At 43.6% G+C, this 23,311-nt stretch overlaps 1 protein-coding gene across 1 annotated transcript in view; it reads left to right on the top strand.

Annotated features, from left to right (window-relative positions):
• Positions 1-17,430: 17,430 nt before the first annotated feature.
• svila (supervillin a) overlaps positions 17,431-23,311 on the top strand; it is a 34,070-nt gene continuing 28,189 nt past the window's right edge. The window contains 4 exon segments of the mRNA XM_062559370.1: positions 17,431-17,628; positions 21,120-21,183; positions 21,971-22,062; positions 23,198-23,261. Of these exon segments, the coding sequence (XP_062415354.1) occupies positions 17,571-17,628; positions 21,120-21,183; positions 21,971-22,062; positions 23,198-23,261 (278 nt within the window). The 5' untranslated portion in view covers positions 17,431-17,570.

Here is a 23,311-nt window from a genome sequence, read left to right as displayed (position 1 = left end):
GGCAAGGGGTTGTCATGTCTGCCGAGGTAATGAGGTCAAACGATGTCAAACGAGCAGCCGGCTCTGCCAGCTCTGCATACACTAACAGGCCCACTTTTTCCCCATTGTTTTGTTATATCTCCGGACAAACCAGACCTTGTATCGTTGTTTGTTTCGGCAGGGTTGCTATGCCAGACCCCTCCCTGTCACTGCCTTCAAATGCATTTTGTGTTATCAGTGTCGTTTTTTGAGCAGCGTTGTCTTTTGTTCCTGCTGATGAGAAAGATGCTATGAGTGCCAGCAGCTGCTCATAATGGCGCTGTGAGAAAAATAGAAGAATGTTTTTCATCATTTAAGCTTCGAATGATGGAGTCCATCGGCTCAGAGTAGGAAATGAAAAGCAATCTGCCTGCCGAAAATGGCTCATTCAAGTGCGAGAAAATCCTCACCCACTGTAATCTATTTCTAGTCTTCCAATTACATTGGATATTGAAATTAGCTTCATGATTATTTAAGATAAATAAGGGGTACTCTAATAGGTAGCATTTTGGATGTCAGAAAAGCTTTTCATTGTACAGCACATTTTGGGTTTGAACTTTGTCCACCTCGCTGCGGCAAAGGCCAGCTGAGGTTCTTTGTGTTTCAGAAAGAAAAGGAAAAAGATCCTATTTCAGAGTTGAGTTTCCCACAGCAGTAGTATAGCAAACTCCACAAAGAGAAATTGTGGGATGTGACCCACTTTGCTTCCATTAAATGTCATTGAACTGATGCTTTCATCCGAAGCGACTAACATTGCATATGGGTGTCTTGCTCAGGGACCCGGACCAGCCGAGGTCCGAGCCGCCAACCTTGTGGTGCCCAGCACACCGTCTCTAGTCCACGGGCCACCATGACCCATGATACATACCATCTAAATGAAATCTTTAAAATGAGAATATGAAATATGACATTTTTTTTGTTTTGCACCAAAGAACACATTGTGACCCTAGTGAATCTCTATTTAGAAAATGAAGGCTTGAGAGGGGGATGCAAAGCAGGTGAGCAGGAGCGTGATACAGGAGGTTCAACATTTTGGTCTATTTGCCAAATCATCAGTTGTGAACCAGTTTGTCCCATTTCAGTCCCATTTTCAAAGTATGCATCTGAAAAGTGAAGCTTTAAACTTTCATACTTTTTAATCGCCATCGAGGTCTACTCCTCTGGATGCTTAAAAGTGTTTTCATTTGGTCACCTGAAAATGTATTTAGTTTTTGTATGTATTTAGCACGCCACCCTCTTGTGTAACTGGTTTCAAAAAGCTTGGATGGCATTGACCTAAAACCAAGCAACAGGTGACGTCTTTATGTTCACTTCTTATACACAATCTATGGCATACATGTTAGGACACTGATATTAGCATCTAGTTTAAAGCTAAGTAAAGCCTAACTGAACTAATAGCATGGCAAGATTCATCATCTTGGTCTTCTTCTTTACCTTCTTGCCTTAAATTAAGGCCATAATTTGGATTTGGACACCAAAAATGCCAATGTCAATGTAATGGGCAGTTGAAAATTGAACTTATTTTGGACACTCCATATTCTCTCTTCTAGTACCAGTTTCAGGCCAAAATGACATATGGTATAATCAATAAGCGTAACCACGCATCCATTGGGGGGGGGGCGTGTCTCCCCTAATATTGAGAAAATACCAATCTGTCCCCCCCAATATACAGGAGAAAATATGTAAAATGTATGTTCTCCTATTATGAACCCTGTCGACTCCGCAGGGTGGTTCTCCCACACTGCTGCCAGGCATCTTCCTCTCCAACGTGCGCTCACTGAGCAACAAACTTCAGCTGCATGTGAGGAGAGAGAGAGACTTTTCTGCATCGTCCGTTTTGTGCTTCACAGAGACCTGGCTCTGTGGATCGATACCGGACTCCGCTCCAGCTGACGGGCTTCGAGCTGCTCAGAGCGGGCCGCGACACCGAGATGGATGAACCTGCTTATACTCCAACATCAGCTGGTGCAACGACGTAACAGTGATCCCGTCGTGATTGAAAAAAAATGATGGGGAAGGGTATTCATTTGACCCCCCCCCCAATGTTTAAACCATGGTTACGCCCTTGGTATAATCACATGACTATATATTTAGATGCCAAAAACCTGTTGATTGTATCCATGCTGTAAGGTTCACGAACCCTTTTATGACCAACTGGTATTTCCTCTCGAGACATCCTGTGGAAAACGTGATATTTTTAGCCCCCCTGCCACTAAGGCTATAAGAATAGAAGAAAAAAAATCATTGTTCATTGCATCCGTTCATAACCTCACACCCTTTTGTGGGAAGTAACAAAATGGCACCCAAAGGCTACTAGAGGGCCTGTAGACTTTTGTTATCTTTAAATATTTACACTCAAACAAGATATATGAATTGGAGCTGTTACCATCACAGGGTATATTAGTTATATATCAACAGTGCACTTCACTAATATTGTACTGATCTTTTACAGATGTCTCTCACTCAGCCTGTCTTGCTTTCATGTATCGCTATGAGGTCGCCAGAGATGTTCATGCCAAACCCATGAGGGCCACAACGTCACAACCTCAAAGGCCTGCTACGGAGACACATGTGTTTCTTCTGCGTCGAGTTTGAGATGGAAATGCCATCAAACAAGAGAGGATCACATGACTGTGTTTCAGTCAGACTAAAAGGGGCTGCAGCCAACAACATGACTCTCATGATACGCTTTCCCAGAGTTAAGGAAGTGAAATTAGAAATGTTGTCCTTCATGTTGCTCCAAGAAAGCATTATGGGATTTCTGATAAACCGACCTGGTAGTCATGCAAGAAAGTTCACATAGGCACGCAAACATACACGCACACACATCTGATTAAAATGTAATATGCTACAATGGGTATCATACCAGAAGGCTCATATAACTGGCTTTGGAAGGCTTTCCAATGTTTATGACATCCCTCAACAAAACATTTAAAAGAAAAGAGAAAAACAAAAATCTAATACAACATTTACATACCAACAGCTGAAATGACTGTGGAAGGCCGCTCTTTATGTCGTTGCTCTAAACCAGTGTTTCGCAACTGGTGGGTCCCCCCCCCCATTAAGGGGTGATGGTGGGTCCCGGAGCCAGACCAGTTGAGAACCACTGCTCTAAACCATCATCTTCATTTGTGTATGTTTTGAGAATCAAAATCTTGTTTTTAGCCAGCAAGACATCTTGTCAAATCAAATCTCACCTTACCTTGATGCGATCAATGTTCAATAGCTTTTATTAAGCACCAATATGAGAAGAGGAACCAAATCTTGTTTCTTCTAATGACAATGTTGAATCTCCTCTGTTGCAGTGTTCGCTGATATAACCCTTCAGATATACTCAGAGAGGAACAAGACAAGATCTGTGTCAGCAGAAGGTCACTTGGCAGTCTGTGGTCCGCCTGTCTTCCTTCTGTGCGTCTGATTTACAACTTTCATATTGTAGTGCTGGCGTTCATGGAATGCACAACCCTGCAACACAACAGCCCTCCTTTGCATCATCGTTGCTCAGCGGCAACAAAAGCATTGTGTGTTGGACTCCTCTTTTGTAAACAAAGAGGCTTTCATATTTCACATTAACACGCAAACCGAGATGTGGGGCATGTATTTGTAACCACGGTGCCGTATTACTTGGAATATCATCACGTTTGCTGAAGGGAGGACCGAGATATGTGGGCCTTGTTATCAGCCCACAGGTCCAAACAATGAACTCCTCCTCTGTGTTTGCCATATGGCTGCTGGTGTTTCATGTTCACTGCAGCTTCATCAACTATTCTGACTGTGGCTAGGGATCATTTGTTTGCCATTGGCCCGTTTCCCTTAGCAACATGCATCTGAGCCGGGAGACTATTCAAAGGAGCCGAAGTGAACAAAGAACGGAGGCAACAAGCCTGTCAAACAAAGTCACATGGTGGTGTCTGATAGAAGACTGTGCTCCCAACCTTCAAATAATCAACCCTCTCTTTTTTAAACGGTGTGGACAGCATGAGAGAGCGATCTATAAACCGCCTGCATTTTGCATTTTACAAGTCTGTTAAGTGCTGGAGTCGCAGAGATAGGAGAAGCTCAAAGTGTGGTCTAATTTAATGTTTAGCCTAGTTTAACTAGTTTTAATGGACAGGATATGTGGAAGGACTGTTAACTCCAATGGAGATTAGAATTGATTCAAAAAAAGAGGATGTTGACTTATTATGAAGAGGACAGCAAAGGTTCAGCAGAGACAAAAAATCCTTCAATTGAAAAGCCAGAATATTGACATTAATCATTCTGTTTTTGGATTTCAAATTAAAAGCCCATAATGAGTAACTATGGATATTTTATGAGATCAAAACCCACATACTACCTGCAGTTGCCTGCATCATTGTGTCCGTCTTTTCCTCTAAAGCCTACACCTTTTTCAAACAAGATACATTTCATCCTCAAAAACAAGTATATTTCAGTAGATATCATCAGATCCAGTTGTACCTCAATAAAGTCGCCTTTCCGCGCAAAGTCAATAAAGCTTTTGTTTTGAAAGTTGCAGTCGGTAACTGGTTGTTTTATTGTCCGGCGGACTTGACAGAGGAGTAAGTTTTCCAGCAGGCGGTAACGCGCTCTTCACACATCATCCATGTGTGAATGACAGTCAGGTGTGCGTGCGTGCGTGCGTGCGTGTGTCCGCGGGATAATACGAGCTCTTGTGTCTGGTTAAAGGGCCTTCAGTGAGCACATTGTGTCCTGCTGCACGGCATCGGTAAGTTCACTCGCCTGAATACTTATGCGTGCAGATTCCGTTCCAACGCGAGGAAGCCCCTTAACGTTTAATCTCGAAAGGTTTTTCTTACGACGGCAGGAGTAGTATCTCTTTGGGAGGTGCTTTCACGTACATTTTGTGTGGTATTTTATTTGTTTTTAATAAGAAAGAAAGCGTTCGTCCTAACGAGCCCCGTTCTTCCGACAGGTGGAGACTATTCATACATAGGCGACACCTTAATTAGAACAGGTGAAGTGCGTTTAACGTTGGACAACGTGTGCAAAGTAACGTTATTCTAAGTTTCTGTGTGTGTGCCACACAGCGTTTCCCTGCGCATGGCACCCATTACCGCGTCAGAGAGGAGCCCACGTTGGTCCGCGCTTAGAGAACGTAACGCCGAATTGCAGTGAACAATTATTCAAAGTGGCAAAGCACGTCGGCGGAAATGCGTAAACCAACTCATTATGACTCAAAGTATTGCATAATTCTATACACCATGAAACCTTTTTTAAGGGACATTTAGACGTTTACACGTGTCACGCGAGTTTTCCTCTGTGTTTTGTCTGATAGAAGACTCTGGAAGGACATCGCATCAGTAGATAACGCCTCAATGGAGAACATTCAAAGGAGGAGGAGTTTTTTAAAACTCTTTTCCCGTGACATGTTGGCCCTATTCTTAAAAGTAAAGCTTAAATGATGTTTGAAGTGGAGTACATTTGTCACATACCTCTGCACGGGGAACTGTCTGGTGTGTTCCCATTTTCTTGGCAGGTTGTGCTTTGCTCCTATAATCCTCCGAAATATCCTGCTGGAAAAATAAAGAAGGCTAATTTACGTATTTTCCTTCCACACCAGTGGCCCGGTAGATGCTGTCAGACCGGCACTTTAATATAAATGTGTGTTTCCCACTCAATGCATCGCACTTCTCAACCAGTCAATGGTCTTCTTGCAAAGTACCAATACACATAACATCATTTTAGATAATTACAAATAAATTAAATGTTCTTGTTTAATGGGTGGACACATGGAATAAAATGATACTGGTTATTGTAAAACTAATGTAGGTACAGCAGAAAAACACAGCACAATAACCAGAAAGTATAATCCCCATGAGCTATATTGTTGAAATGGACAGAACCGAATATTCAAGGTGTAGTGGACATCAGTGATCATTATTGTTGCATGCTGGATGTGTATCTGGTTATCCAAATAAGTCAGATTATTTCATATTTTGATGAACCATCCTCCAGACATTTTCTTCTTTTACTTCGTGAGCTTTTTATTTCCATGTTGGTGGTGGTGGAAAATAGCGTATAGTTATATCCACATCAAATCAGAAACTGGAACCGTTTGACCGTTTTATGTCCTGCCTTTTCGCGTTAATAATTTATATGTGTCATTTTGTCATTCTTTCATGCACTATCGCTACATTTGCCTCATTTGAATGATATCACACATATTTCCATCTCCAACTTGAAGTTGGACTTATCAGCCTGACCTTAATGCTTAGGCAGCCTGAACCTGCAAAACAAGGAACAACATACATTCACAAATTCAACCTGTTTCTATCTTCAAGGTCGATAAAACACTATTCATTGTCTATTTTTGTTAGAAAGGGGCCGGTGGAAATTTGAGGGAGGGGAAAGGTTTAGATGAGGGAGTTTTCGGGCAGGTGGAGGTTGAGATAAGCGAGCTACTGGAGGTGGTCGAGAGGGGGGGTTGAGCGGAGTGACCATCAATGCGGTTGAACTTTTACCATACCATTGGAGGTATGCATATGCACTATTGGCTCAATAAAGTCAAGACTTTTTACTACGTTTAGAAGGTTCAAATATTTTTTCTATGTTGAAGTATAGCAAGGCAAAATGGCCATAAAGTTTTTGACTCCCTTCATTCCAATAGAGCATTTCTGCCCTGTTCTTTGGGATTTTTGGTCAGTTGCTCTCTTAGAAAAGTCCGAGCACAAGTATGAGTTCTATGGTTGCCCTGTTCTGTATGGGTGTGCTTGTCCAAGGCTCTTGGTAGTGTGCATTCGGATTCCCCAAATAACACAGAGGATGCTTAATTTAATTGTGGCATCGTTATTGTTAATAACTGTGCTTATCCCGCTTTCGCACGTCAAAATGTGCGTCATAAAAAAGGCCCATAGGGCACAAAGAAGGACACAACAAACACATTGTTGGAATTTAGAGGTTGGTTAAAGGTCAGAATCTTCTTGCTTCAGTACCAGTCAGTGGTTTAGGCATGGAAGGCTTTGCTTTAGAATAAGTTCATGGGAAAAACATTCAGTAATTTAGTAGCCTTACAGTGGGATTTTTGCTTTGCCCAGATTGTATGGTTAATGGACTACTGTACAGCGCTTTAACACTACATGACATCATTCACCCATTCATACACTGATGACAGGAGCTACCATACACAGCGGCACCTGCCCATCAGTCGCTGACATTTACACACTGTAGTTGCAGCTACAGGAGCAATGTTAGGTTAAGTGTCTTGCCAAAGGACACGTTGACATGTGGGTCAGCCAGGCCTCTGGTTGGAGGACGACCATGCTCCCCACTCACCCACAGTCGCCCATTGAAGTGGACAAAAACCTGGGCTCACACGCACTGGAAGTCGGTTGGGGGTGCTGAGAGTCTGAAGACGTTAGATAAATACTGTCCAACGCTCGTGTGTTTGATTTGAATGACTAGGATTTTTTTTGTGTTCTCCACCATATTCTACACTTTCTGGTTTTCCCCTGACGATAAAGGGGACTTTGGTTATGTGCACCCATCGCGTTTCTGGGAAACAGGGGAGGGCTCCAAAACATCCTAACAACATTTTAAGGTTTATGATCATTTGTGCCATTTTTTTACATAGATCATGTAAAGGCTGCTGCAAGGTATTATAGGAGTGTGTTCTCCTTTTAATTTCATAAGTGATGGTCCAGTGTTGGTTATGCTGAAGTTGAGGAAGCATTAAAGCACTTTTCATGGGCATCTAGAGCAGGGGTGCCCAATTGGTCAGTCGCAATCGACTGATAAATTGGCACGTCTGTGCCGGGAGATAATTTCCATTGGGGGAAAAATCACTTTGGTAGTGCTAATTAGCGATCCTTGCATTTAATTTCACTCAAAAGTGACCCTAATTAGTGCAAGTCATCAGAGTAAAGTAATGACCAAGAATCTATTGGATGTTTGTGACGGTTCCCTCGCTTCTGACAGCTGAAGACCGGCCAACTGGGGAGTGTAGGGGACGCCATGACTTGGTCGATTTGAAGAGTAGCTTGTTTTGCCAAAAAAAGTGTGGGCACCGCTTCTTATTATGGCCCAGTTACAGTAAAGTTGGTCCCTGATTGCAATAATAGTCACGTTTGCTTTGGTTTTGAACTTTAAGTGATATCAACAAACAAACTAATTGGTAGGTTGTCTGAAAAGTGATATTGTAAAGACCCAAAGCTTTATGCACGTAGTTACCTTACTAGCCCGAGTAATATATCAGTAAGTTTGTAAGTTGAATATTTCCCTGTACGAGTGCTACTCATGAGGCATGTAATAAGCACATAAAATAAACAGTCACAGTCCAGGGCACTTGTCTTGTGAGTGTTCCTGGGGTCTCCACCATCTGTTTATTGGAGGGGAAAACAGCCAGCAGAGATTAGTTACATAAGCCTGTCGGGGAGTTACATCATTGTTTTGGGGGCCCAGAGAGGCGGGGTTCACATGGGTCCGATGGGTCTGCTGCCTCCCAGGGAGGAGGGAAGGCTTAGGAACTATTGGAAGCAGATGCTGAGTGAGTTTGTCTCTCCTGCTGAGAGATGTACTATGGCTCAGTGCTGGAGATGAAACCAGAGTCCACCCCGAACAGGCATGTGGCTTTTGGTGATTGGCTGACGAATGTTAGAAGTATGGTTTGGGTGCGCCTGGTTATAGGATATTTGGGGAAACTCATGTAAAAAAAAAAAAAAAAAAAAAAAAAAAAAGGAATGATTCATAGGTCTTCAAGCCTCAAAACAGCCCCGCCTCTTGCCTCCAGTAAATAAATTAAGAAAAACTTTGTGGCAATTTGATAAACTTATTGAAGTATATTTTGAACAAATGGGAAATGTCTGTGATTTGGAGCGAAGTACACTGTGAAGCCTGTTGGCCTGGAATATTACGCTGTACAGTGGATGTGTGACCTCCTGGATCTGCTGCAGCATAGATACATGTTCCAGTAGATTATTTGTGGTATTGTGTCGAAAGTATAGAGTATCGTAATATTTTGGCAGGTATAGTATCAATGGTCATAAATTTGGTATCGTAACAACCCTAATGCAAATAAACAATGTCATTATAATAGTGATGAGTTTATTATTGACAAGAACTTGGGCATCAAATGTGAATGTGTTTTTCGCATTTTAAAGATGCATATTTGGTGCATAATCCTATGAAATGATATGTACACAAATCAAGGTGCAAAAGTCTAATAAATCAGACACCCAGAGATATTAAAAGGGGATGACTGCTGTGGTATGAATAGTGGATATGTTCATATCGCCCACTCATAAGTTTGGAAGTGGAGGCGTTCTCTCAACTACTCCAGGGCCACTGTATCCTCAGACCTTATGGTATGTCATCTGTGTGAATGGTGGTTCATTTCGCTGATGTAGGTCACGGAGACAATGCTTTAGGTTTATATTTGAAAATATTTGCGTAGTCACCTCTGATTGGCAGCCATGGCGCCATTAGTCGTGTGCTGGGAGAGGGAAGCCCCAACCACATGGGTTTAAACATCCAGTATAACAAATATCTGTTTCACCCGTAAGCCCAAGAACAGCAGGACTCCGCTCAGTTTCTTATGTGGGACATTATCAAGTAGCTCCAGGTGCTGTTCACTCACTTTATGTCTAGCCAGTTAGCGCAGGACAGAGTTTGTGATGAGTTAAAAGTCCTTATGGAGTCTCGTATTCTGACTAAGTGAACACACACACACACACACACACACACACACACACCCACACCTGCACCTGGTGCTGCTCATCATTGTCCCCGATGCCACGTGGGAGCTGAGGGCCTGCTGCCTTTTAAAGGCAAGCAAGCAGACGGAATGCCCTGGGCGGGAGGAGTTGCGCGGCTGCCGGCATGGACGCAATATTTGCATACACACCCACGGCGAGTAATCCCACCACGTGCACAAGGAGTAGATGAGGATCACTTTCCTGCGGCACGGCACCATGTTGAAGCTTAGTTAGGCCGCATTTAGTCAGGGAATGGCTTACCTTGGGCACATTTAAGCTGGTCACTACTCTTCTACTCCACTTCAGCTTCAACTATCAGATGCTAACTTTCCGGTCTACACTGGCAGTGAGAGTTCATTTTATGATAATCGTCAGCTGCATTTCAGCAAACTTCAGTTTTGTAATGTTTCAGTAGGCTGTGAACCTATCAAGACTAGGAATTCTGTTTTCTATTTGAAACCAGCATGGCAACTGGAAGTGAGGAGAGAGCACCTAATATTTTTAATTCATTTTTGAAACTGCTTATTTGATGAAAATTGTACTTTCTTGTTACTTGTTCTTCTGAGTTTGTATCTCCTACGTGGAAATGCACTTATTGTACGTCGCTTTGGATAAAAGCGTCAGCTAAATGACATGTAATGTAATAGTTTAGGTTTTCGGGATTCCCTTAAAGCTACGCAAATTATTTTTTATTTGTCTCAACATACAATGAACGAACGTGATGAATGCAACTTCAAGGTTTTTATTTTTTGTAAATGACTTCTTAAATTGAAAGCAGACCTTAGAAGCCACACGCTTTCACTTGTCTACTTGTGGTTTCAGCAGAAATCTCTAGCGGTGTAGTGGCACCAAGGTTGAATGGAAACTATGTCTGTGGTCTAATTGTTTAGCTTTTCACAATACAGATCATAATGAAGTCCCTTTTCATTGTAAAATTTCAAATGTTGCACTTAACATAACTGAAATAAACTCTCTTCCGATGCTTCAAGTCAGCCCGGGGGTCTGATACATAGCGCTGCTCACTGGAGTCTATCCCTCAAACGGAGCGGTCCAGCACCGTCGCTCACCTGCAGCAGCAACTGCACTGTAAAAATAAAGTCGGGTAAATTCAAAATTTGAAGGCAACAAACTTGAGCCGCAACCTGTCCTCTCTGTCCCCATTTTTAACAATTTAATTAAAGGTTGGTTACCAGTACCTGTGTGGACTGCAGCAGCACCGCCAAGTGCCAACTCGGACCTTTGGCTTTGCTGCATTTAACAACAAAGATATGAGTTAGCAGAACTGTTGTCCCTTGTATTGAACCCCGACTTAAGGATTAAAGTATTAACAACTCACCAAATTGTTTTGGATGTCAATCATTCATATTTTCAAGTTTAACATAACTTACTGTTTTAGCCCAACAAATACACGTTGATTCTGTACAGTGTGGAGAAGTGCTTGTCAGTTAAGGCCGTTGGTCCATGGGGCAGAGCTTTTCCCGCTCCCAAGCCCAGGCTCTCTGTGTTACTGTCCCTCTGTTGGACTCACCAGGGCTGCCCCCCGCCCCCCCCTCCCTATCTCTGCTTGTGACTCTGCCAAACTCTCCATCCCTTTACTGGCTGCCACTTCGTCCTCATTAGGACAAGTTCCTATTGTTGTCCGTCAGCGCTGTCAAACACACGCCAGGTGTTACCCCCCCCCCACACACACCCCTATTTGATAAATCCTTGGCTCGGATCCCAGTTGACTCCCAACTGCTTGTGTTGCTTCCTTTACGGGTCGGCGCCGAACCCACCCTGTGGGCTGGGGCTACTGGTGAGCCCTCAGTTTTGGTCATGTGACTCCTAGTCCTTTCCAGTCCTCCCCTCTTGCTGTCTCGCTCTTCCGCTCTACAATGTTCTCACAGTATCCTCCTGCTGCTGCAGTTTCTGAAGTTGTTCCCACCGCGGCTACAGACATAAACTGGGGATAGTTTTCCCGAGAAGTGAAGCCGGGACGCTATGAAAGGTACAGTAGCTTTTTCAGTTTTTGCTGTTCTCTGCGTTGGATGTGTCTGCTTATTCATGCGATCCAACAAGCCTATTCATTGGCCAACAGTGTAGGTGGCAGAATTCTGGTTCTGGTCTGTGTAGTAGACGAGAGGTGCAAAGCTCCTGCACCAAAACCCCCTCTTACCTTTTTTATTGCGTAATCTTACCCTCTCTATTTTCCTAGCGTTCCCTGCTATTGCCCCTGTGTGCGTCCTCGTCCACTTCCCATTTCTTTCCTTCACCCGCTGACCTTTTTTATCTTCCTAATCTCCGGCTCTTATCGGCTCTATTTGTGGCTGCGGAACGACACCTAGTCCTTGTGCGTTTTCCCTGCACTAAAAAGGGGCGACTGTAAGGGCCTGCATCACCGTTGGGGGGGTTATGTTTGGCATGAGGTGGCGGCTTTGATCCCAACAGCCGTGGCACATCTGGATGCTTACCGTGCAGTCGGGCAGAGCACAGCTCGGGAGGGGAAGGGAGGGCACACTGTGTTTGGGAAAACGAGGGACGTAAAAGGCAGATTGCTACTTAGCTAATGCTCGCACAATTTGCTTTTTTTAAAAAAAATATTTTTTGTTTGTTTATTGAATAAGCAATGCAACTAAATTTTTTTTTTTTTTTACCTGTGTTGACCCCAATTTCTCCTAATTAGCTCGGGAGCAGCTGAAAGAATTGTTGATGGAAAGCTGTTGCTTTCAACAATTTGAATTCAAAGCACAAAGACCCTGCTGCAGATTATGCCGACCTGCCTTCAGCTATTCACGCAGCCATAAACAAATCGGTTGGTGTTAACTTTGAAGGATGAGGTCGTGTTGGGCCAGACGAAGCAGATCCGAGGCTGCTGAGTTGAACAGTGTGGTTGTCAACACTAGATGGAGCTCAAAACCACAGTGAGCGCTTGGCAGTTCATGGACTAAAATCCACAAACACTAAGAAAAATAATCTCCTCCTTGAACCCATAATGTGCAGCAGCATGATGAATTATTTGTTTGTCTGCGGCTGAACTAAATACCTTTTTTTGCATTGTTTGATTTGGTGCACGCCTTGAGACTGAGCCATCCTTTTGTTTTTAACTTGCCTTTGCCACTACTTCCTTTTGATACGCCTTGTCAGTCTGTAAAACACCGATAGCTGATGGATAAGAAGACCTCCTGCATCGTCGAGGATAGAAGCAGGTGTTTTGGGGTTGTACGTCCAGCGGAACGTGATGTTTCAGGAGGGCTTTGGGTGATTATGTTCGTATTTGGCACAAACATCTACCTGTATTAAAGGATGGGTCACTGCGATCTCATGTCTCCCATTATTATCTCTGGAAGACATTGAGCACTCAAGGTAGAATCGGCCAGCCGGACTTGAGGACCAAGTGATTCATACTATGGTACAACTTTTCTAAAAATAACAACTCAAAAAATATTATGCTGATTATGACAGTTTCACAAAATGGTACAGTGATGAAATTTGTGACACACAAACTGCAAGGGCACTGCTTGGTGGGGCCATCACACTTTAAAGTGTTGAACCTGGTTCAAGTTTCTTGTAGTTTGTTTATCTGAGGAACGATTGGGCTGTCAGCTGATCTGACCCTAGAGATTGGCTAACATCTATTTAAGCGTTTGAATGTCCCATCATTTTAAAGCTATATTCCTTCATCTCTGTCTTCTCACTGCCCCCGGTCCGATTGGCTCTGGTGACGCCACTTGTCAGTGTTGTCATTTGATTGATATGGACGGACACTGGCAGAGTGGGAAAACACCGTTCTAAATTTACCGACCTCCCGCCCCACCCCTCACGTTAAAGCCTGCAATGGGTCAGGCCACAAAACATGCACCCCTAAAGGAGGGATGAAGATAGAAAGTGGGTGGGGGGTGGTGGGTGTGAGCTGAACAAGGGCTGCAGACCAGTCTATCTTTGTGTCCCAGAAGCCTCTGGAGCTCTGACCTTCTCTGTGACTGTGGAACTAGCGGGACTCTGATTTTGGGCAAAGTTTCTAACTGTAACCACCTGAAACACTTGAGACTCGATGGTTCGCTGAGGAGAAACCTTACGAGGAGAAGGTATGTGGCCTTCATGTGCGCAATCGGTTGACCATCAGACGGGTTAAATGACTTTGGGGTCAACCCTTTTTAATTGTCATCAAGAAGATTTGATGCTTGGTGTTTTTTGGGTTGAAGCCAGTACAGGAAGATTTTGTGATAAATGGGTTTTAAGCTTTTAACGTAATCTTAATAGCAATCTCTCCCTGTGTCAGTAATGATTTCAGATTCTGTTGAACTTCCAATCTCTCAACTAGAGATCATCCGCTGGTTAAGAAATGGAGAAGTCTGAGGTGAGATTTCGACACCACTTCGCTCTCACCGTGTGATTCATTCAGCAGTGAGAGACTGGCTGAAACTAGAGTTATTCATTGTGTCGCACCTGCTCTTGTTCTGTCAGGGCCCACAGACAGAAATAGAGTGCTCCCCAGGAGGGCCCTGTCTTTATTTTAGCACTGTGATCAACACCAAACAATCAAAACCCAGATTGTAATTACGCTTCTGTAGGCTCAAATTGTTTGGTAAAAACATATATTTATTTTAATGTTTGAACCTGTTAGTGATTTTTGTGATTCTGATGTTCTCGTGTATACTTTGTTTAATTGTGATTCCTGAGCAATGAGGTTCATGCACTCTGCTCAAAGTACACTGTGAACGAGGCCTCGTTCCAGTGACCTAATCTGATCTGATTCCCGGCTGTGTCATTAGCACCCTCCTAAGCTGTCATTGGGGCTGTCAGACTGTCGGGGATTCAGAAGGAGTGCACTGTGTCATAGTATTGATGTAGCTGTGTCTTAGTCAGGGTAATCATTCCGACATTTTTATTTCCCTTTTGATGACATATTTTTCTGTCAAGAGGGAAAGTTTGTTCTTGTCAGTTTAAAGGGAGCAGCTCCAAACAATAGGCCTTGGACTGACCCCAGACTTTTCTTGTTTACTGTTCTGTTGCCATAGCTGGACATCCTGTTCTTTCTACCCTTTTAGTTTGACTACTGGCAGCATAGTTTATGATGCAATGGGAGTATTTATTCATTTTTTTAAAGCTGATTTACAGTGTTTACAATGTCTCTGAATCAATGGTTGTCCAATTCACAATGCTGGATTAGCAGAGCCAGTGAAGGCCCAAGGTTTCAAATATAACAGGGCCTCAACCTCACACATTCACAGACCTAAGAGTCACCTTACGGATATAGGTCCAGCTCTACTTTTAGCTCCTTTTTACTCTCCACTAAGTCTTTCGCCTCAGCCGCTAAACGTTCCACCAGCTAGTTGAAAACTGCTTTTTGTTTTTGGATTAGCATAGGAGTACTGGTCTTGCTTCGCCTCTGGGGGGGGGGGAAACAAACAGCTGCAAACCAAATATTCAATTTACAACAATTTAACAGTGATGAGGGAGAAGGTGTAACCAGCAAATGGTTGACCAGAGCTCCAGTTGGGGAAATGACTTCTGTCTATGTCTGTAACTGGATCCTTGTCTAGTCCGTGTCCCTGTCTAGGGAGGACGTGGACCCTCTCAGATATTTATGTAGTTCCCAAAGTCTTGCAGAGGGTTTAGGCCCGGTGATCTCAAGGGGTGGGTCGAAGTGCATATTTACATATTGACCGCTTTTCCATTATTTTAAACCCACCGTGCGCAGTTTGGAATTGAATTATTAGTCATTTATGATGATCTGAGGTCTTTGCTCTTGGAATTGACCTCACACTTGAGCTCTGACACAAGCCAAGGTGGCATCACGGACCCATAAACACCCATAAAATATACAGAGAAAGCGACGCAAACCCCTTCAGTTACTTTTATACTTTTTAAACCCTAGTATCTATACTTCTACTTGAGTGATAAAAGTGAATACTTTTGACACCTCTGCGTACTTCTTATACTGTTTGAATAAATCCCGCAATTCCCCACAAAGATTAGAGAACAAAGGCAGTGTTGCATCACGGCAGCAACCTGTAAGGTCTTGCCCGTGGTTGGCAGTGAAGTCTCATTATTTCTAATAACAGGGTAGAAGCTGTGGGGCTGTTTTGTAAGCCTGATGTCATCCCCGAAGCAGGTGAGTCAAAAAAAAAAAAACATGCCAGTGAGACATCCAGATGTTGGTAGGCAATGACGACCGCTCGACCTCATCGCTGATTTGTATCTGGCATTATGAAATAGTTCCTGCACTACGATCAGTGGAGCTGGAATAGATGTAAAATGTTTCCTGACTCTTGTTTTTCTTTTGAAAAGTGCAAAAATAGCTGCTTGAGGACATGTAATACAAAATTAAATAAATTTGATTACACAGGTCAAATAACCGAATTACTGTACATATGAAGCAGAGTTCTTCTAAGAGTCTACAAGTCCATGCACAGTCTACTGGCCCCTTAAAGCGTCTTTGCTCCCTTGTTTTCACCTTCCATTCATCCCCACAGTAAAAAGGATCTCTGTTGCTCAGCCTGCGTTTGATGTGTTACCCTTGAAAACCGGTGCAGAAAATACCAGTTAAATAGCTGCGTGACGGTAGCGCTCGGCCTCTAGGTGTGAATGGACATGTTTGTGGTGTGTGTATCACAGGCTGAGCCAGATGAGCTCATTTGAGAGCGGTGTCCAAACATCCCACCTCTGAAGTCAGTCACATCTGTGTGACCCTTTGACAGCGAGGACAAATTCAAGTCGTTTTTCAGAGGAACGTCACGATGTGAACAGTCCGGTCTGGGATGGTGTGATGATCTGGCATTCTCAAGAGCTTTTATTAGAAACGCATCCGGCAATAGCGTCTCGATCTTTTTTTTGTGAATGCTTCCATCAGTTTTTTCTCCGTTTCTTGTCTCTCTCGCTGCGTCTGTAAAGCAGCGTTTGGATCGCCTCCACATGTCCTCCTCAATACAACCTTAAGCACCTTTATGCATCTAAGTGGCAAGTGCGTTTGTCTTGCCGCTTACTCACAGCACAATCGTACCTATGTGGAGTATCACCTTTTTGATGAGTTTTGCTAAGACACAGCGGAGCCTCTGTCTCTCATTACTGTTTACACACTCTCTCGGTCTTTCTATTTCCTGGTCCCCATTCTCTCTCTCTCTCGTTCTCTGCTGTTCCCTTTTTATTTTGTCCCCGCTCAGAGTACAGGAATTTCTCATCTGGCTGAGGTGGTCATTTTAATTTTCTCCTCTTCCCAAACTCTTTTATTAAAAAAAATGTCCACTCTTATCAACCCCTGCCTGTGCGCTCTCTTTTTCTCCCCTCCTCTTCTGACGCTATGCAGCGATTTCTTTGGCATCCCGCTTGTGGGCTTCAGCCAAAGGGAAGGCAGCACTCTCCCTGGGACACTCTCACACAGACCCACACACAAATTAATATATATATATATATATACCCCCCCTCTTCGTCTGCAAGGCTCAATCTGGAATACGCAAGGACTTCTCTCTCCAATCGGCAGCAAAGGGATGGGGCCTAATTTGTTTGCCTCTGCTAATGAGCTAAGTGATCAGCTTTCAGCCCCAGGCTGTGGTAGTGCGCTGCTTAGCCCTTAGCAGCTAGTTAAACCAACGAGGGCGGGGGAGTGGACCTCAGAAGAGCTGCACTCTGTTTGCCTACCAGGACCACCTTTACTTCCACTGACGCTGCATCTCTCTCTCTCTCTCTCTCGTTCACCCCCCCCCCCCCCCCCTCGGCTCTTACTCTACCTGCCTCTCTCTCTCTGTCCCAGAGCACTGATAAACTGTTTTTGTAGCTGCATCGACTCTCGGGCAGCTGAACCTCTCTCTTTCCATCCCTTCCACTTCTTTTTTCTCGTCTTTCACCCCTGACTTTGTTGCCAACATGTATCGTAACCCGTGGATCTCGAATTACCTGACTCATGTCACGTTTTGCAGCCAAGGTAAGAGCAGAGAGGGGGGGCTCTGCAGCGTCTGTACGTGTCGATGTCTGAAGGAGCTCTTGGGGAGAGGGTTGCTTCGGCTCTGGAGATCTGGGCTCTGAGAAGTTGGCAGGCAACAAACTGCAGACTCCCTTCCTCTGTCCTCACTGTCCTGCCTTCTAGCCAGCTGTCCTTTACACTGCAGCTGTACCCTCCAAGGACACTACGTAGCAGGAGATAAGGGACTCCCACTAGTGCAGGGGGCCGTTCTAAGGAAGGAGCTATTTCTAGGCTTTACAGGCAGTTGGATTTTGTTTTGGGAAATAAGTTGCGTGTATGATTATATTCTTTGGCTTAACCACTGGGGCTGGATAATGGAACATGTGTCAAATACATGAAAAAGTAGTCTGAATTCCATGTAACTAAACTTCTAAAATCTAATTCAAATTTAAGCAGCAGTTATTTCGGAAGTCAAGGGACCAAGTGCTGCTGCTATTGTAATCGTCATGGTGTTAGCAAAGTGCCGTTTTTTTATCAGTTAGAAAGCTAACCAGTCTGCAGCATCCTGTTTGGAGCACAGCTCAGTGCAAAGAGTCATCTGGGCATTTTGACTGTCTCGATATTCATTTTTATTTCACCCAATGAACTGACGTTCTTTGCGTTTTAGAGGAGGGATATAGACTCTGTTTAGGAATCCTGCAACTTGTCATTCAGAAGTTAGTCCCACCCTTAAGCATACCCTGAGTTCTATTTGACTCTAAATGGACCATAATTGAATAAATCACCATCATGATGTATTAAAGAAGACTTCAAACTATAGAGTGCAACCATAAACCACAATGTCTACTAAGGTTAATAGAAGTGAGAAATAGTCCTATTCTCATAGATTTTTATACAATCAGACCTGTTTTTTGCAATAGGTGAGACCAATCATGACCGGTTGGTTGACACGGGTAGCCCAAGGCACTCAACCCCTGTGACTGTGACTACGGTGCGTGTGGATGATGTGAACGTTCTGTGTATGGTAGCTCCTGTCATCAGTGTCTGAATGGTGCAATGATGACATGAATCGTTAAAGCGCTATGCAAGTGCAGTCCATTCACCATTTGAGATTTGAGATCTGGCCTCCAAGCAGTCTGGGAATTCACAGGTGGTACAGTTTGAGACTTTTGATGAGCAGAGAGGCTGCTGTACTTAACTATCTGCTTGTTTGGCCAACCCATTGTCATTAGCATTAAGGACGTAATTGGCTTATTGTCACATCCCTGTGTTAAACCTCATTTCTGATACCCCATCTGTTTGTTTGTCTCTAATGCTTTACTTCTTAAGCCTCCCCCAGTGAGACTTTAGCTCAAAGGGGTGACGGCAGAGTATGTGGGCAACTGTTGGGGGAGGGGGGGGCTAGGTATAGTTTCTCCACAATCAGCATTTTAAATGATCAAGGCACTTGCAAATGCTGATGGAGAACAAAATCTAAACCACACTTTGAGCTTTAATTTTCACGCTGCCCATGCAGCGTGATGCGATGCAGACATGTTTTAAGTGTGGCACATTTCCTCCGGATCACAACTTATCCCAGGGAAGTTAACCGTGCGTTCTCAACATGCTCAGCCACCCGATGTCAGTTTGGTGACAACACTGGGTGCTTTCTAAGCGTTTCTGGTTGACAGCCATGTTATGGTGCTGGTCTTTGGTGCCCTCTCCTCTTCTGATACCTTTCCATAAAAAGGCTGTATGACACTCCATTGAGTCGTGAAACCTTTCTCATCCCCCTTGTTTTTTTAGTGTCATGCTGTTTTTACGGCCATATCAACACACGTGAGGTGTGGAGGAATTACTGCCACGCCCCCCCCCCCCCCACCCCCCGGCTATTGCAGCAAATAGTTTTCACAGCCACCATCAAAGAGTCTGCCACATGTGTGATTGTTGTAGAGGTTTTCTGTTGCCTGCCTCTGGAATGACGAATGTATTGAGGCTCTCAGAAAATGAGGGGCGGGGGTGCCCCGGATTGCATCATGTGTAAGATTGTGTGATATGTAAGAGAAGTACAGGTCTGGATTGTGGGAAACTGCTAACGTCAGATGTGACAAAAGCCCAGAGGGACAAATATTTTTTTTTTTATTCACACCAGCGGTTCATTAACCTTTACTGCGGCATCTGGTTTTGTTTCACACTTTAACTTAAAGCTATATTCTGTTATTTGTCAAATAAAGTCTGACTTTTATGACCATGATAACATTGTGCTTGCCACCTGTCTCGTACAGAACAGGCAAGCCAAGTGTTTGGAGTCAGGGCGAAGAGTGAGAGGCTCCTGCAGGGTCTTTTTAGTGCTGTAAGCATTTTTTTCTCCACCAGGGAGCAACACTCCTTGCATGCAAAAGTAGTCTGATTTATATTTATTTATAAAATGTCATCAACCTGATCTTTGGACCAATTTAAAAAAAATACACATATCTCCGATAGTCATAGTTATCATTTGAGGCTTTAGAGGAATGAGTTGTTTTCACCAATCTCCCCCCTCCCCCTCCCAGCTGAAACAATACCAGGCCCTCCCTGAGCATAAACACAAAGCACACCTCACTCTCCAAATAAGCTGTCTGTGTTCTCAAGTTATGTTTTTCTTAAGCAGAAGACCTTAAAAGCATCAACTTGAATGTCCTTATAATAAGGACGAACAGGAATGGGCGGCCTCGGGGGAGAGGTTAAGGTTTTTTTCTGGGTGGGGAAGTCAGGTGACCTTGAGTTGAACTCGCAAGGGGTGGAAGTGGGACCACATGTTTGTCCCGAAATTTCGCCGCTCTGAGCGCAGCCCAAACTACACGTTTTGAGGTCCAAAGTCAATAACCGAAGCACACATTTCCCCAAGGGATTTTCTGCCATTACTCCGCTAACGCCACATTTTTTGTAATGAGATTTCTCTGAAGGCAACTTGGGCCCTTTTCCAATAAACAGACTTTGGGGGGGGGGGGACTGGACAATGTGGTTCTCCATGCCTCTTGGTGCTTTGCCGCGTCTGTATTCACGCCGGGTATGAAAGTGCTTCCCGGTGACATTGAAGCACTCCCCCCCCCCCCCCCCCCCCTTCCAGACTCGTCCCAGCAGCACTGCAACCTTGACGTGGGATCAGCCCTTCGCTGTCTCAGTGACAAGTCGCCCCTCCATCAAACCCTCGACGCTAAGACGCTGTGCATCACAGAAAGGCCAATCCTCAGAAATGAGTCAGTGACTTTCTCTGGAAGTTATGTGTGGGGATGATATGTTGCTGTTGGGGGTGGGGTCCTTTTAACTACCCAGTTAGGTTATTGTTTGATGTGATTCAGTGAAGCGGGCCGATTGTTGTTTTCCACACTTTCACTTTTCTCTGTGGAAAATGAACGTAATTAACCAGGCGACATTTGGACTGGTTCCCCTTGCAAAATGTTTGTGTTCAGTTACAACCGAGGAGGTCTTGCTGTTCAGAGAGAAAGCATTGGCGCATTGCTAACTAAGGTACTCTTTTCTTCTGTCCGCAGGGCTCGGGAGTGAGATCCCCAATAAACTGAGCAACCCCAGATTGCTGCAGAAGAGAGCTTTGAGGTAATCTATACTTAAACTATACGTTACTTACCTGTACTTCAGGTGTTCTAATGTAACCCGATTAATCATAGCCTGGAAGGAAATTCAGTGTGTCTTTAAACACATTGTGTGTGACAAACGCTTCTCTCAAAACGGGCAGTCAAATGTAAAAAATACAAGATATTCCACGTAAAACACAAAATACATTTTTTTATGTTATTTTAAAATATAAAAATACTGTGAAAATCACAAACCAGAGGATTGTTCAGCGTCATGTCATAAGTGTTGTGGTGGTTCCCCACAGTCGACACGTTAAGACACTGTTTGGGTGTGCTTCTATTACTGTGCTTGTAGGAATGGGAGATTGGGAGATTTAAGCATGAAAGCAGATGCTGTTTTGATAGAAAATGATCTATGACGTCTGTTTTCATCAGTGTGTTCACAATTCCAAGGTGCCTGGAACAGACCGGACCGAAAAGTCATGTTTTCCCCACATAAGTAATGCACTGCCAGTTCAGTCATTGCTGCATCATGACAATGTGGTTTTGATATTTTTGGTAGCTTTATCCATAACTTGTTGGCTGATCGGCTAGATTTTTGGACATGATTCAACCCTGTCCTGCTTCCAACAACATCTTTTTGAAAGATTTCGATGCACTGTTGTGATCCAAGTCAGATGTGTGCCGTTTAGACACTCACAACTGCTTCCACTGCTGCTCGGTCTTTAAGCAACGCCTCAATTTTTCCCACAGCTCAATCCTGTTTTAATAACAAGTGAGTATTTCTCCTATTTATCCCCCCCCCTCAGCTTTCCGAAAGAATTCTGCCTTGACGAAAAAGAGAACTCGGCAAAAAGCAGCAAGGAAATAGACGTTGGTCTCTTGGCCAATCTCCCAAGAGGTGAGTACACGTATTTTTATTTCTGCATGCTTGCAAATCACCCTCACAAAGCAGTGCTTTTTTTTTTTTAAAGAATTGTTGTTGTGCAACAGCAGCCTCTTTGCACAGTGAAGTAATGACAAGATTTGTCTTAAACCAGTTTTTCTACAAGCACAGTCCTCACACATTGTACAATATACAATGCTACTTTGGACTCACAATAAAGAGATGGTCCTACTGTCCTGTTTGCATAAATATAGTGAGATGTCAGCATTAAAAAAAAGAAAACCTTGATGTGTAATTTTAATGAAAGAATTGTGAAACTTTTTAAACCGTTTTTAAAGGATGGTTTTACGTAATAGGGGTTAGTTTCCTAACGCTAGTATTGTTTTGGCGTTAAACTTGTTACACACAAACGTCTCATCAACCCTTTCTTTTTGTTTGTATCAAATGTACATAATATTCTTGTAACGTCAACCACTTCTTCTCAGTCTTAGCCAGTGGAGGCCCAGGCGTGCACCGTTCAGATGACTCTTTTCTGTGTTTTCATGTAGCAAGTGTAGTTACTTCTGGTTGTGAGCTGTACTTATCGTGCAGTTAGGCGGAGTCATTTTTATACATGTACAATTATTAGTGTGTCACAAGCTGTTGTGTGGTGGTGTTTTACCCTGTTAAAGAGTGTTTGGTGTGGGTTTTTGACTGTGGGTCACAGTGACTCAATCTCAACACCCATAAGACAAGTAGCTTGGACCACTGCTCGCTCCACGATGACGTGTAAAAATACATTATTAACACCGGTATGTGAGAAAATTCATACTGTACTGAAATCTTGTATCATTTCAACCGGTATACTGCCCAGCCCTAGCTACAGCGATCTGCTCATATTTCCAGTTGCATTAATTGGTTTACCATTCCGATTTGTGAGGTTTCTGCCATCTAAGCTGACAGAGAACTAAAATCATATCTGTGTTCTCATACATATACATTTTTCTTAAAAGGTATAAAAAGTAATTACACTGCAAACTATACATCTGCAGTCTGAATCCAACCTGTAAGCAACTTTGGCCTAGAAACTGTTTTGTTTGGATGACACAAACGGATGTTTTCCTTCTCATTGAGCCATAACATAGTGTGTCTATTCATTCTGTTTGTCTAGTTTCTGAATTGAGGAAGCGATTTGAAGGTATTGCAACAAGCACTAGTGACTGGGAAATGAACAGGTGAGATGGTTTTGATAAGTGTATAAAATGCTCAAGAGTTTCTGATAATG

This window comes from Pungitius pungitius, chromosome 19 (genome assembly GCF_949316345.1).
Source record: "Pungitius pungitius chromosome 19, fPunPun2.1, whole genome shotgun sequence".
Classification (NCBI taxonomy): Eukaryota; Metazoa; Chordata; class Actinopteri; order Perciformes; family Gasterosteidae; genus Pungitius; species Pungitius pungitius.
This window is presented reverse-complemented; position numbering and strand designations above follow the sequence as displayed.